The 16866-nt window shown below is 40.5% G+C and overlaps 1 protein-coding gene across 6 annotated transcripts in view; it reads right to left on the bottom strand.

Annotated features, from left to right (window-relative positions):
* Ctnna2 (catenin alpha 2) overlaps positions 1 to 16866 on the bottom strand; it is a 1144108-nt gene that overhangs the window by 743554 nt on the left and 383688 nt on the right. For all 6 annotated transcript variants that reach the window (XM_042273493.2, XM_042273492.2, XM_076566967.1 and 3 more), the window contains one exon: positions 12315 to 12518. In XM_042273493.2, coding sequence (XP_042129427.1) covers positions 12315 to 12518 — 204 coding nt within the window. The remainder of the gene's footprint in view (positions 1 to 12314; positions 12519 to 16866) is intronic.

Genomic DNA, 16866 nt, shown 5'->3' on the forward strand with positions numbered 1-16866 from the left:
GAGAAATTCTCCAGCGACACACATGCACACAAATGTTCACACACACAAACAGCAATACAATACAAATAAAAGAATGTCCTAAGTACTTGATCAAGTTAGCAATTAAAATCTCTCTTTGTGGGACACTGTGATTATGCAGACTGGGTGGGAACTCACAGAATGTCTCAGTGGTGAGTTCTACCTTCTGTACTGATTTATAGGTGTATAAAGAAACTCTTGATGTTTTCCGGGAAGCAATGAGTTAATAACTTTCAGTGCCTATAGTATAGCCTGTAAAATATTTAGTTACTGGCAATGAGAGATGCACCTAGCTCTTGGGACTCATCCCTACGGACATGTCCAGACAGGCATGCTGTCCTAGCAAGGACATTGAGAAACTGCCCAGGGAAGATATCTGAACAGAAGATAAAGCAAATGATGTGTTTCCTTTTCAGTCTTGTGACACATGTAATCCTAGCAGGTGGGATCCTGAGGTAGGATCAAGTCCAGCCTTGGTAACATGTCATGTTTGAGACCAGGCTAAGCTATAAGGCCATACCTCAAACAATGACAACAACAAGACAATTACTGGGATCATTTCAAGATCTTCTAGAAAGATCTGATGAAGCCCTTTCCTAGGGCCTTAAGAAAGCTCCAACTATGGAGAAAGGCCTGAACACCACAACGTGAAGCAAAAAGAAACAAGCAAAGTTCATCTTAGCTTATTGATTGTTTCATCAACTGGTTGAGTAGGAGATAGGGAGGAACCACTGTCTCTAAATATGAAACTTAATGTACTAAAAACATGGATTTTGCTTCCCCTTCTCCTTTCTCCTTCCTCGATACTCCTTCTATCCTCATCATAATTTATTATTATTATGGAAGATGAAGAGAAAGGCATTTCTTTATCAAAAACTGTCTTTCTATAGCTTCCCCCGTGCCAGGCTAGTTGTTCTCAGTTCTGCAGATTGTGAACTACATTTGGTTCCTCTTCATAAGAAACAAGTTCTAACAGTGGAACAGAGAGTAGGGGAGTAACAGCTCAGAGAGGAGATGTCGCTTGGAAAGTGGCAGGTGTTACTATCAAATTAAATATGCTGATGCAATCAAGTGAACCTATTCAAGCTAAACTTTAGAGGTAAAGGAGCCATCCTCACAAGGTTTGAGAAAGAACATTGCAATCAAAGGAATACTGAGTACAAAGTCACAGAGAGAGTTTGTGTCCTGGATACAGAGATGTTACCACCAATGAAATATTTCTTCTGGTGTAATTACTTCCTAACTGAATCAGGAACAATTCTTTTCATTGTGGGACCAAGGCAGTGTCAGACCCAAACAAAGAAGGCTTCAAAGCTTATCTTTGGAATAACCTACTGGGGAGTGAGAAGCCCTGTTCCAGGCATGCTATGTACTTTGAAAAACTAGAGGAAAGGCTTATCTAGGATCATGTGTTTGATAAAAGAATATAGCATGCTGATCTCTCTGACAGTGTGGTGAGGTAAAGGCTCTCATGAGACGATCAATTGATAGATTGGTTTGTCCCTACTGCCTTAGCTATGACGACGAAATCTGATGACTTGGCAGGGCAGACTGTCAGCAAATCCTGTTCATTTACAAAGCTAGAGACAACTCCTGACTATCCCATAATGCCTTGTGCTCTTCCTCATCATATTGATTGACCTTGTATGATTCAAGGACTCTCTAAGAGATTGATTTGTTCAGAAAAGAAACTAGCTAGAACGCTGAGTAATTTTGCTGTTGGGATATTTTTTTGATTCCACTTTCTGCTTTAGTTGATCTTGTTTCTTTCCTGTAAGGAGGAAGAAAGCCATGGTTAGTCGAGTGATACCGAAGCTTAGGGTTTCTGTTCTCAGCTCCCTAGAAACATCTGTGAGCATCATCCTTTTGCAAGGCAGAGATTGAGCACTCTCAGTTACTGTGCTTCTCTTCTTCACTGGTACAGCTCTAAGGTAGTGAAGAACCTCCTGCATACATCACACACTCTCCATCCTCACAACTCAAAATCCTGCATTCAGTGTATGCCCTTGAAAGTCTGAGAATCCTTTGATCCTTCAACATATTCCCAAATGCTACCATCGCTTTAAAAAAATACTCTATCATCATAATCTAGTCATTGCAGTCATTGTAGGTTCATTCAGTAATTAGTCATTCAGGTCAGTTTTTACTCATGATGGCTTGCTTGAATTTTTAGTGCTTCTAGGATCTAAACTAGGTTCTTTATAACTTCAACTCTGGAAATACTTTGAGACAGATTTTTGAATGAGTTCCTTGCTATTGGCAATTGATGGCTGATGCAGGAGGAAGTAGCATTCTTCTTTGAGGATGTAGTCTCTGGTAGATTAACTACACTCCAGTGGATGGCTGGACACTCATTTACATCTGGGCAGTACTATTGGACTTATTGGGATCTTTTTTAAGAGGACAGGAAATTAGGAGAAAGAAGTGATGAGTGGAATATATGGAGACTTGGAGGAGGAAATGGGATTTGTATATGATATATTTCATTGAACAGATATAAAATTCTCAACAAAAAAATTTAAATGAACCTGAACTTCTTAAAAGTAAAATCTGAAAAAAAGTGAAAGAAGAACTTCTGGGCTTGATGGTATTGACTTCTACGTGGTGTTTTGATCATCTACAACAGAAAGCCTTCAAAAGTAAATTCCGTCTATAACTTGACATGTTGCAATTATTTGTTGTTGAGCCCTAGAAATAAATGACCTGAGGTGTGTGTTAAATTCTTGAAGGAGGGGTACTTTCTATCATGCCCTTTAACAGGTAAGACAGTATCTATTCTCACTTTTTTATTTTATAATTTGATTTAATTTTACATATCAGCCATTGATTCCCCTGTCCTCCTTCCTCCCCCTCTCCCCAGCCCACCCCTCATTCCCATCTCCTCCATGGTAAGGACTCCCCTGGGGATTCAGCTCAACCTGGTAGACTCATTTGTACTTTTTGGAATTATATTTTATTTTCTTAGAACATACTTGAATGTCATCACCATCTGGGGGAAAATAGGCCTTCTAAGATCCTGGATGAGAGACATCCAGCAGGGTCACCAAACTTTGTGTCTTATTCTCTGTCTGTATGTCCCACTTGAAACCCAAGCATAGGCCATGACAATTCCATAGGTCAGATCCAGTTTATTGTTTATCACTTCCCATTTCACAGCAATCACCTTGCTCTCCTGGAAGTCCATCTGTGCATTCAAAAGAACATAGAGAAATTTCACCTGGCATATTGATGGTAGAAAGAGAATCAAGAGCCAGGGAAGAAGACAGAAAGAGGTTACTAAGGGTATGAGAAGGAAAAAAAAGACAGACATGCTTTATCAGACTCTTGTTTCATTGGAAAGAAGTCAACTGTGAATCTCTGGAGTCAGGATACCCTAAGCTCAGACTTAATTTATCATAGGCAAAGGCCCTCATTCTTAAGACAGTTTTGCTGTCCTTAACTCAAGAGCACTAGTCAGTGAGCATCTCCTTAGCTGTCTATAGGAACAGATTCATTACTAGATTCTTATCAACTACTAGCAGATACCATTAAAGAGAAATACTGTAACTTCGATCTCTCTGCCTACCATGGTGTTTGCCAGCCTTCTAAATATGTCTTGGGATGGCCACTCTGATCCATTCAAAATGAACCTAGATTTCAAACAAATAACATTTATCTGCCAAACAGTTTTAATCCTAAGACCCAAGACCTGTGCCAGAATACTTTAGAGGTATAAAAGAAGATCATGTTTGTGGTAGTATTGTGTTCCCCAAAATATTGTGCACCCTAATAGACTTATCTTGGCTCAGAGACAGAATAGCCACTAGATACAAAGGCTAGAAAATGGTGGCACTCACACCTTTAATCCTACCATTCCAGAGACAGAAATCCCTCTGGATCTCTGTGAGTTCAAGGCCACATTGGAAACAGCCAGGCATGGTGACTCACGCTTTTAATCCAAGAAAGCGAGCCTTTAATCCCAGGGAGTGGTGGTAGAGAGCAGGTTTATAAGGCTCGAGGACCAGAAACTAGAAGCATTTGGCCTGGTTAAGCATTTTGGCTGGTTAAGCTTTCAGGCTTTTGAGCAGCACAGTTCAGCTGAGATCCATTGAGATGAGGACACAGAAGCTTCCAGTCTGAGGAAACGAGACAAGCTGAGAAGGTGTCCAGGTGAGGTTAGCTGTGGCCTGTTCTGTATCTCTGAAATTCCAGCTTCACCTCAATACCTGGTTCAGGTTTGATTTTATTAATAAGAACCTTTAAGATTCATGCTACACATATTAGTTTAATACAACAGGAATTACCCCCATGCTTAAATAAAATATCAGTCTATTTCCATTCACCATAGCAAATGGAATAGCTCTACTTGGCTACCTCTAAAAGCCAACAGGACCACGTTTCATGTCCTATTCAACCATGCCTATCTAAGTGACTGATTCTAAAACTCTGTGCTTTACTTCTGTGTGCAGAGGCCTGAACCCTGTGTAGACCAGTCCAGTTTCCCAGGTCTTCCAGAAAGTTATCTACCAAAATCTTTTATAAGGGTTATTACATTCTTCCCTAGCCTTGTCAATAATTATGATTGTCCCTCGTAGTGTTTGTTCCTTGAGACAGAAACACATAGCCCAGGACATCTATGGCTTGGGGAACATAAAAGAAACAGATCTGGACTAGAAACATCCAAAGAAGCATTCTTTTGCAGCTGTTACCTCTTCTCTGGGGAATTCACAATGCCTTTGATAACATAGGGTTTATTATTTAAAGTTAGTAAAACCAAATAAGGTAATCAGAGCACTTGGAAGAAGACAGAAAATGAGTGCCCCTTGACACTGTGCCTTCTTCCTGCCCCCTTCTTACTCGATCCCCAAGTGCACCCCAGATAGTGTGAGTTCTGTTTTGGCCATTTTACTGCTGGGAAAGCTGCAGTTTAGGGATTTGTCAATCTAGCCTAAAAGAACTTCATTAAGAAGACATTAAGTAGGTTTTGATCCCAGGGTCTCTCCATACTAGGCAAATACTTTATCAGCTAAGCTGCATCCCAGGCACACCCTGCATCCACAAAAACAATTACAACTACTGGCTCTTGTCCTTGCCCTCCCATAGGAAGAGGACGTGGCAGAGAAATACTTCCTAGCCAACAATGTTACCTTTTAGTGGCACTCCCTTGGTAGTTTTCCATCCTTCTGTGGGACCTGACATCAAACCCTGACTTTGGGCTTACCCGTAGTTATATGGGCCCTTTTAGCTGTATGCTGATACAGAAGGCACAATGGAAACCTGATTTTTTCATATAAAACAAAATCAAATGTATATGCTAAAATCAATAATACACAGAAAAGTATATGCAAGGTAATTTCAAGGAGATATTTTTTTTGTCATGCATTTATTTATTAGAGGTGGGATTTCTTTCTCTGTGCTGCCAAGTTGCCCTTGAACAGAAAATCCTCATGCCTCAGGCTTCTGAGCTGCAGGCACAGCAGATGCATGCCACTACTGCACCCATCTTTACACACAAGATGTTAATACTAAAGCTGAGGCATAAATATTACCTTGAGTTCAAGGACAACCTAGGCTCTCAGAGGAATTTAATTTTGTTCATGTGCAAATGTTTGATTGCATAAAACTTCCCAGGAGTGAAAAACCTTCTAAATTTCAAGTCTGTATTCACACCTCTCCTAAATCTTTTCCTTAGTCATGCTTTGCTTTTAAATCACACTATACTGCCCAGATAAATAGGCTTCTGTATCTGTCTTTTTCAACATCCATCTCTATACTCTTCACTATACCCAAAATGAATTGCTTCTAAGTCAGATATTATACAGTCATAAAATAAAATACTATTCAGCCAGGAAGCATATGTTTAGAGAATATTTATTTACATGGAAACATGTTCACAAAATACTGAGTAAAGAAAATAGATTACAAAATACCATTTACAAGGCAAGATTATTTAAAAATCAAGTCATCTTACAAACTTGTGTGTATTAGCACACATAGACTGCTTCTGAAAGCTTATAAACTTTAGAAAGGCACACACTCAACTTTTAACAGTAATTGCATATAGGGAACAGTATGTAATATTTTTATGTATCTTTTATTGTTTACTTTTTATTCTTAACAATGACTGCACATGCTTACTATACTATAAAAAAGCAAAACAAAATAATAATAAAAAGGCCACAGTTTTCTGAGGTCCTGGTCCCTGGATCTCACCTCACTTATATGTTATACGACTTTGAGGAAGAAGGGTTTTTTTTTTGTTTGTTTGTTTGTTTGTTTCTACAGATGTGTAAAATTATGCATGTATAAATGACATTTCAAGCAAATGGGGAGTTGTCAAGGGGACAAAAGAGGAATGTTGAGGGGAGAGAGGAACAAGAAGAGGGAAGATGGGCTACAGGAGGGAATACACTCACATATAAGATATACTTGTATGAAAATGTAAAACTGAATCAATGAAACAACAAGGAAGCATTTGTTTAAAGCTGGCTGTGGTTTGGCCTCAGGATCAGACTGTAAATGACCTATAGGGACCTCACTGCATCCTCCGAGCCCCACACATGGGCTCTGTGAGGAAGGCCATTCACTGTGATGATTCCAATGAGTAATCTACCAATAGGCTGGTGTATTTTAACACTACATCCCCAGTTTGTTGTTGGGGGAAGCTATGGGATCTTCAGAGGGTGGTCCCTTGCCGGAAGACCCCTATCACTGGAGCAGAGGGTGGAGCCATGACTGGGGAAGCTTAGCTTAGCCTCACTTCATCCCCACCTCCTGCTTCCTGTGTGTGCAAGAAATGGGATCTCTTTGCTTTCTGGGTGTCTTCTTGCCTTCCCTACCAAGATGGACTTTACCTTTCCTGGAGCTGTTTGCTAAAACAAAACAAAACAAAACAACAAAAACTAAAAGAAAGCTTTTTCCCCTAACTTGTTTTTTGTCTTGGAATGTTTTCACAGCTACTGGCATACCCACTTATATTGCATAGTGTGGAGCTAAGGCTGGGACAACGGCATCTCAGGCACTTAAGATATATGTGTATCACCTCACATCAGTGTTTTACTCTGTTCTTTAATTACCCAACTTTCAGTAGCAGTTTGCAAATTAAGGGCAGGGACCCACTGAGAGGCTTCAAAGGAGTTGAAAAAAAAAACATGGATCCATGTATTTCATGTGCAATTTTATGTTTTAAAAATACAAACAAAAAGTCCCCTGCTACAGTTGACAAAGCAGAGACTGTCAAGGCCCTCTTCCCAAAGGGATTTCTGCTCCACTGTGAAGATTCTCCTCTCCAATTGTGCGTGCGTGCCTGCGTGTATGTGTGTGTGTGTGTGTGTGTGTGCGTGTGTGTGCGTGTGTGCGTGTGTGTGTGTGTGTGTGTGTGTGTGTGTGTGTGTGTACTATTGTGTTTTGACAGGCACATGTGGAGGTCAGCGATTGAGTGTGGGATGGATGGCTCCCTCCAGTTTGGATAAATTAAATGGCAGCGATCCCTCAGGATCCCCCTGTTTTTGTTCCTGGCTGTGGAAGGGTAATAGGCACATGTTGGCAAACCTGGCTTGCACATGGGTACCGAGGATAGCACTCAGGTCCCAGTGCTTGTACAGCAAGCACTTCAGCCACTGAGTCATCTCGCTAGCCCCACACATAGGGAAAGAAAACAGTTCATTAATTAAAAAATATATAGAGAGGGGAGTTGCAAAGATGGCTTGGTGGTTCACAGTGCTTGCTGCTCTTGCAGATGCCAGTTCACTTTTCAGCATTCACCATAGGTGGCTCACTGCCCCCTGTAATCTCAACTTTCTTCTGGCCCCTCTAGGCATCTGCACTCATGTGCAGATACACACATACATGTACATATACATACACATCAACAGTCAAGTATTCAGAGCTATACAGAGAGTGTATGGCTGTAGAACTGAACCAGGTTGCACAGCACACATGGTCCAGGCAATGACATTCCGTATTCTCACCAAGGCCCATCGGTGAATTGTGCATGAAGAAGGAAACAGCTCACTGCCTCTCAGTGTTGCACATTCACCGTTTTAGTACCTAGAATAAGGATTAAAGTTTTCTTATAGTTCTGAATTGTAGTTGAGTACTTAGGATGCATAATCTATTTTTTCAGTCTTCTATAAGAAAGAGAAGCATACTTAGGCATTTTGGTGACAGAATTTTGAAACACAATTTTTCTCCTTAACTACCCATTCAAATACAATTTGTCTGGCAAAGTATGCGGGCACTGCCAAGTGAGCTATTTACAAATTGCTACTACATTGGAGTAAATCAAAATTTTCTGTGCAATTGAAATCAAATGAGGATTTCTGACATGTCTGTAAATGTTGTTCATGATGTCCGATGTCTATTTTACATTTATACAGCAGACATATTCTCCTCAGTTACTATGCTATATGAAAATTTTTTTTATTACATTCACAGTCAGAATGTGGGCACTTTACTTCACTTCTAATATTGTAGACTGTCTAAGGAGATCATGCTAACATGGATTCTTACAGAACCCAGGATGTCTTGACTTTTTTGATGCCTGAATCAAGGCACTGTCTACTCTCAGATGTTCTCTACTCCCATTAGCATGACAGACATATCCTGTGTAATGATGCACAAGGCTCTGTGCAGATAAGAGCTTCATCTCCTCACAGATGTCCTGGTATACCAGATACCAAAGCCCTTGGAATTATTGCTTCGTCACCCTAATGTGTTCTCTGTCCCCACACCTCCAGAAGAACTTTGATCTGTCATCCTTTCATATCCCTGTTTCCTCCATACTCACAGCTCTCCCTCCTTCCTCTTTCTTGGGGCTTTCTGTTTTGAATTTTGGCTTATCACTATATGAAATAGCTCTTGCTCAAAGCACTCATGCATGTGATATCCACTATCTCTCTTTGGAGCACAAGCCCTGTGGAAGCTAAGGGCTTGGCTCTGTTCACTCCAGCATTGTGATGTCGATCACAAAAGAGTCATTTGTGCATTTGTTGAATGAATGTAAGTTTCAATCCATTATAAAATTCTTATCTGTAGAATACCATGTCCCCTCACATTTATCATGAAGCTCCCTTTTTCCTTCACAGATAAGCCAACTTTAATAGATATTTGAAATTACTTTTAATATTTTTAATGAAGAAAGTTTAATGTTCCCAAACTAAGATGTATAAAATAGCTTCCATTGGACAGTAATTAGTTCCTTATAATTGGGAACATTTTATATGGACAGCAACCAATCCCAATTTACATGTTCAGACCTCGCATCTTTTTGGAAAAAGAGCTTCTACCCATTAGACCCCACATGTAAATTACAATGATAACCTATCAAAAGGTGGACAGTGTTAAGGAGCAGTTACTCTTATGGATGTGTCTGAAGCTGAATAGAACAATGCAAGGCCTTGCTAACTGAAGACTTTCCTAGGACCATTCTGAACTCCTTTCCCAAATCTAGCTGCTCTAAGATTCGAGTTTTTGTCTCTGGTGTCATTGCACACAGGGTTTTCTCCATATCAGCTTCTTTTTAAATTGCACATTTTTTTTGTTGCATTTTCAAATCATACACGTGCAAATTCACCAAATCGCATACATCTGTGAAAACCTCTAGCAAACAACGATCTCCTTCTGAGCTCCACATAACCCAAGTGGGCAAATCTCAACCCACGCCCCAGGAAGACCACTTTCCTTCTATCAGTTAGTGCCCAACAGCCCTCTGCAATCTCCATCCACATTCCACACACTTGGGAAGTCCAGTGTCTTACGGTTGCTTTTCTTATCAATGGGGTATGAGAAGTTGAAATTTCATCTGGGACTAACCAGGATATTTTTGGAATTCAGAAATGACTGTTTCCCCAAGACTTTAATCTCTAATTATTTGGGTTCATGACCTCTTCATCTTAATGTCATTAACACATTTACACAAAATATGAATGTGATAATTGATGTATTTACTCCCACAGATTACAGAACAGAAAAAAATGTACAGTTGGCTAGGAATAATGGTCTGAGTCAGTGTTTACTGCTACAAACTTCTAAAGTAAGCCATGATATAACCCATCTCTTTAAGTTTATATGTGCCATATCAAAATAAGCATATTGATTTTGTAGAAGTAGTAATAAAGGAACCATGGTGGCATTTTGGCTGCATCAAGCTCTACCCTGCAGTCACTAGTGTGATGTTCAACAGAACAGCACACAGTTTCAATGTGAACTCAAATGGGATATGTTTTGTTTCAGTCTTTGATGTGAATAAGATTTGTATGCTTGGAAATTTGAACATGATGGCCTTCTATGTATTCTTCAACTATGTGAGAAACCAGGATTTAAAGAAAGTACAAACCATTTCTGTATCACAAGATTCTGACCAAACTACAAATGACTGGAGTTCAATAAAATACAAAATGCACCAAACTCTGCTGTTCCATATGAGCTGACACTGAAATACACACACACCCACACGCACATACACACACACAACCAAATAAATAATAACCCACCTAAGTTGATAGTACCCTAGACAACAAACGAAAATCACATATCACATTTAAGTTGCCTGTTCTTTTACCATAGCCCACAGCTTCTATTCATGAGAATACACTTTATTCTTATTTATTCATATTAAGACTATAACCATCACTGTTTTTGTAACTCCCACTACCTTCTTCGGTAATAATTGTTCATTTATGGGAATCATAGTGTTCTGTAATATAAAGCTGAATTCTGCAGACATGTCATTAGCTACATGCTGTTCTGTTAAAAGCAACAGCAGGTAGAATTCCAGATCCTGTGAGCATCCCTTTTCTACAAATCTGCTATACAAAAAATTTGCTCAGAGTAGCAGAGCCCTAGGCCTCCAATATCTCTAGCTGTGCCCTACAGAATACCCATGTAGCCAAATCACAGCATGTACTGGTCACAAAGGGTCCTATAGAGAAGTCCTCACAAATGCTTAGATACCACAGCAGATATCCACATTTTAATCTTTACTGAAAATAGACAAGTCTTCCAAAATTCAAATCATCTGAATGTTCATGTAAAGAAAAGTGATTTTTTTATTATATTTCTTCATTTATTTGGGGCAGGGCATATACACACGTGGAGATGAGAGGACAGCTTTCAGAAGTAGTTCTCTCCTTCCACCATTTGGATCCTGGAGATCCAATTCAGGTCTTTCAGCTTGGCTGCAAGCTCCTTTAACTGCTGAGTGAGTCATATCATTGGCCCAGGAAACAAATCTGGCAGTTTAGTTTCTGGGCTGTTCCCACTATATTTCCTTTTGCTTTTCAAATGACAGGAACAAGACTGTTTCTGTCAATGCTGGCTCCTTGCTGAAGTTTATACTGCTGATTTACTAAGCTGCCTGAGTTTACTTAAATGATGAGAGTCACTGGGTACTTGGTTGGGGGATGATACTGTGTCGCAGCATTGCCTGGGAGTATTGCATCGGAATGCAAAGATGCTTGCAGATTTTTCAGCATCTCTGTTAGCATACCTCAGTACCAGAAAGGCCATTCCAACAACATAGTATATTCCAAGCCCTGACTTGACTGACAGCTTTTTCCAGCTTGACCTTGATCCTTTCAAAGACAAGAATCCTGTACAGGGGGAACACTGCTAATGCACACATACAAACTTTGGGCACTTATCTAAAACAGTGCAGTAAATGAACACCACTATAATTTAGTGCCTTTCAAAGCAAAGAATACGGATTCAATCACCTTGCACACATACACAATTTATAAGAAGTGGGGAGAATGGTTGTTGTCTGTGCCATCAACAGTGAGACTCCAGTCACACTTATTTGAAAATTCACTCACAAGAATTATTCCCTGTAGAATAGGTCTAATATATTCCTCCACGTTTTTTGGGCAGCTAAAACTTTTCCACTTTGTTGGACCAGCATGAACACTTTAAAACTTGCTGTGCTTATTAATGCCTTTCAGTGCTGAAGATTAGCATCTATTGCTATTCTTAGCCTTGAAAATGTACTTTGTAAAGAACCAGTTGGCACAGCATCCTTTGTTTCCATCAATCATCCAGCTTCACCAACTTAAATCAAATTGCAACCACTGAAATGACCAAAACGACACCACTCAAGTAAACAACAGCGTTTCAGAGATTTTACACTCCACTCAATTCTTCCATCTTGAACAAGCACTTGGAAATGAAGTCAGAGCACAGGCTTCCCTCCAAAGTGGTCCTTTGGTGGAACCTTACTCTCTTTCCAGAACACCTGTCCTCATTCCTTCTCTGCCTGATTTCATCGCAAGAGCATACAGTACAATCCACTGAGATGAAAGGGCCTGGAGCCCAGCACTTACATTATTCATGTACTCGCTTAGCAGGTCCTGGAGGGCCTGGCGTACCGCATTGCACTCAGCCACAATCCGCTCGCGACGGTCATCACGTGTGCAGGAGGAGTCTGCCATGAGGGCAGCTCCACTGATGATGCTCTCCAGTCTCTCCTCCAGCGACGGCCTGAATCTGGCCTCACTGAACGTCATGGGATCCAGGATGATCTTATTCTGAAGGAATCAGAAGAAGAAAGTGAACAGGAGAGAGACAGCTGCCTTAGACGGCTTTCTGCGTGAAACTATCTGAAGCTAGGACAGGACAGCCCTCTCCTGGAGATAAGCCAGATACTGAGACAAATTCTGAAACATTTTTTAGAGAGTTTTTTTTTTCCTCCACTAAATGTAATCTACAGATTAGGAAGAGTAAGTCTTATCTGAAGAATGTGTTCTTGGTGAAGGCTGTCTGCAGGAAGGCATTTTCCAATGAGATAGCGACACTGGCTTTGTGGCCTTCAAGGAAAGCACAATGTAGCATGCAGAGGGAGGAGGAAGGTTTGAGAGCTAAGACATGATTTGCAATCAGTTCTACATAGGTGTGTACAGAACATCCTCCAGAGGAACAGCAGTCCCAGCCATCCTTACATCCCCAGGCAAAAGGCATGCGACAAGTTTATTTCCTACTAGGAACTAACACTTTTTAATGTTAAACCTAGGTTGTACAAAATATGACCCAGAATGTATGTGCTTTTGTGAGTTCCTTTAAAATTAATTACTAGTTTTTCTATCAAAGAATCTCCTTCCAGTTTACTATCTCTGTTTCATGCTTATAGTTTAAGATGTGAGCTCTCAACTGGCTGTTCCACTCCCCATGCCTTCTTGCTGCCATACTTCTCTGCCATGATGGAATCAAACCTCCTGATCCATAGCTGAAATCAGCCCTTTCTTCTGTAAGTTACCTACCATGGTACTGGTGTTTCATCAGAGCAAAAGAAAAGTAAATAATACAATATGCATCAGAGAAGGTCTGTTTTGCAGAGGATGGAGGTTAATATGAAGAACCACAATTGTTAAAAGTGCAAAGGTTATATGACTATGGAGTGCTCAGCCCCAAATGGGAGATCTATTTCTCTCTCTCTCTCTCTCTCTCTCTCTCTCTCTCTCTCTCTCTCTCTCTCTCTCTCTCTCACATACACACACACACACACACACACACACACACACACTAACTCATGCACACAGAGCAGAGTTCAGGAAACATCATGGAAGAGGGAACAGAAACATTTTAAAATTGGAGAACAGAGAAGACTGTTGACAAATAGTATCTCCTGGACATGATGAGGCAATTGCACTCTTGAACTCACAGCAGCTTTGGCTGCCTGGAAAAGGTTTGCAAAAGATCTAGCCAACGTTCTGGTATGGGTAGGGGACTGGCTCATGAGGGGCTCCTATGCTTAACTGTGGCACTACTGGCAGATGATGATGGCAAGAAGCAGGAAAGTTAGTTTTCTTTGGGGGTGAAGATCTGGTTGGTTTTCTAGGCTCAATTGAATGGTCCTTTCATGCTCATATGCACATCACTATTGTGTTCAGTGGGTTATAAAGCTAAAGAAATTGGTGGGTGAACAAGAAAATGACAGGAATTTGAGGAGGCATTGTTTAGGAAGAAAGGGTCCAGAAGTAAGAGGAAAAAAGAGTAAGGGGAAGACATAATCAAAGTATATTATATACATGTATGGAATTCTTAAAGAATAAATAATTTAAAACAAGAAAATTGTAACAGTAAAGGGAGATCTGAGTCTGAGAATATTAAGGTCTTGAATGATCAATATAGAAAGGCTCGCAATTTGAGAGGAAGAGGACAGGTCAGACTTCAAAGCCACATGAATCTCAGATTTTCAAGAAAATTATTCTTTGGTCAAAGCTCCCTCTTTCACTCACAAACTAAATTCCTGAAGTCTGTAAATGGTAGATAGATACTCTGCTTTTAAGCAAAGTGGCCTTTACATCTACATTCTCTTCTAGCTTATGAGTGATAGGAAAGAAATGTTTACAATTCCCAAACATGCTTCTTGGAATCTGCCCACCATATCACACAGTATTGGGTATCATGGTTCAAATAGTGAAAGAAGTCAGGGGAGGCCCTGGTAGAGCCTACAGTTCTTTGCAGTCCATGTTTACAGGGGAAAGATCCAGAAGGACCGTGACAGAAGAGGCAGGTGTTTCTGCTATGTCTTGCCCTGTGTGTCTGTACTGGTGCTGTGTCTGCAGTCAAATCCATCTGTCTCTTCTTTCCCCTCCTCTCCCCTTCTCTTTCACCCCTCCTTCCCCTTCTTTTATTCTCTAGGACTTTCTGTTTTGGCATAACATATATAATAAGGAAGCAAGAGACCCTGACATTCCAATTAAGAATACCTGGTCAAAATAGAATTACACTGCCTTCTTTATAGAGATTAGTGATTGATTTTCAAAGACCTTCTTTACATAAAGTCATATTAACATACATAAAATTACCATAAAATTTATTTATTCTTGGCCTAGGATAGATTTTTATCTTTTCCTTTTCACTAGAAACCTAAAGAAGTGTCAGATTTATGGAAATGTGCTGAGGTAAAACTTGAACTTCTCAAAAAACTATAAAGTAGTTTTTCGTTAGCACAAGGACAGTGCTATGCTCCATTGGAACACTGACTCCTAAAGTATTTCCCAGGGAACACTTGCCTTAGAGACACGATATTCCAATGCAAAAATAAGGTCATGTGGCCAAAAGTGTTTTGGAAATACTGCCTGGCTCACAGCAAATTATCTGAAATGCTCTGAAGAGTCCTGCATTATCAGAGCCTGTTCAATGCAATAGTTTCAAAATCTACTTGAGCACAGAAAAAGCATCCTTTAAACCATGTACAGAGGGGCTGAAGATATGGCACAGCAGCTAAGAGTGCATACTGATCTTACAAATGATCAGATTTTGGTTCCCAGCTCCCACATCAAGGGCTCTCAGTGCCATCTGTATCTCCAGTTCCAGGGGATCGGACATCTCTGGTCTCCATGGGCACCTACACTCATGTACACATACCCAAACAGGACATAAAATCCAAAATGAGACAAATTTCTTTTATATATCCACATAATAATTTCTGAGCATCTAAAAGAAACAACTGAGAGCCAGTCGGTGGTGGCGCAAGGCCAGCATGAGAGATCCAGGACAGGCACCAAAGCTACACAGAAAAACCCAGTCTCAAAACAAAAACAAAAACAAAAAACAAACACACAAACAAAAACAACTGGGTAACACAGGGAGGAAGGCTTTGCACTGTCCGCTCATTGGGCGTTCTACCTCTCTCAGCCCAAGGCTGTCATGAGAGCAATGCAAAAGAACACTGAGCCGGACAAGCTGCAGAAAAGTTACACCATCCATTACTTTACTAATGGAATTATTCATTATTTATAGATCAGAGGGGGGGAGCTTTGAAAAAAATCTCCCTGGAAAAGAAACAATAAATTTACAAATTTCTAATCTGTACAGAAGGTGTAGATGAGAAGGGCCGAGGGGTGAAGCCACTCAGGGGAGAAAGGCATAAAGCACAGTGTGTGTGTGTGTGTGTGTGTGTGTGTGTCTGTGTGTGTGTGTGTGTGTGTGTCTGTGTGTGTGTGTGTGATTTTGAATATGTGTGTGCATGTGTGAGTGTGCATGTGTATGTATGTGTGCTCATGTGTGTATGTGCACACAGGATAGGGTTCTGCTTGTGTCTCTGAAGGATAGGCATTGCTTGTATGTATAGATACCTGTAAATAAGGAATGGTGTAAGGATTGTGTGAGAATGGGAACGTGTATATACAAGCAGAAGATGCTCTCCTTGTGTGAATGTGCTGAGAAGTATGTATAGGGTAGCAAATGTATTCTCTCTCTCTCTCTCTCTCTCTCTCTCTCTCTCTCTCTCTCTGTGTGTGTGTGTGTGTGTGTGTGTGTGTGTGTGTACACGCGCGCATGCGTGTGTGCATGCATACATCTTTTTTTTTTTTTCTGAGTAAGTACAGGCTTCATACACCGGCAGAGACAGCTATGTATGTGTTTAAGTTCAGACAAATCAATAAATCTTACCCAGGCTCTAGAACATGGGGAAAATAACAACAAAAATACAAAAATAAAAACAGAACTAAATGAGTTTAAAAGCTCAAAAGCTTAAGTAGAAGAATCTTTCTATACCTCCAAAATAAATAAATAAACAAACAAAAAACTTGAGCTGAGTCCTGAGTGAGAAATCCCCAGAGAATGAAAGAGGATAGATACACAACCCATTATTTGGAAATGATATAGGAAGGAAGGGAGGGAGGCAGTCAGGCAGACAAGCAAGCAGGCAGGCAGAGAGGGCGTGAGGATCTAAGTAAGCTATCTTTCCTAAAACACTTCACCATCCTTTACAATCAGCAAAAATATCCCCGAAAACTGGGAACACTGTGAACCCTGCTCTACACTACTGCTCCCCACCCCTGCCCCTGTTGCTCCCATTCTTCTGTGAGGTAGCCCTCTACCTTCTGGAAAAAGCATTTCCTTCTCATGCCCCCACCCCCAATCCTCCTC

Source organism: Peromyscus maniculatus, chromosome 3 (genome assembly GCF_049852395.1).
Source record: "Peromyscus maniculatus bairdii isolate BWxNUB_F1_BW_parent chromosome 3, HU_Pman_BW_mat_3.1, whole genome shotgun sequence".
In the NCBI taxonomy this organism is placed as follows: Eukaryota; Metazoa; Chordata; class Mammalia; order Rodentia; family Cricetidae; genus Peromyscus; species Peromyscus maniculatus.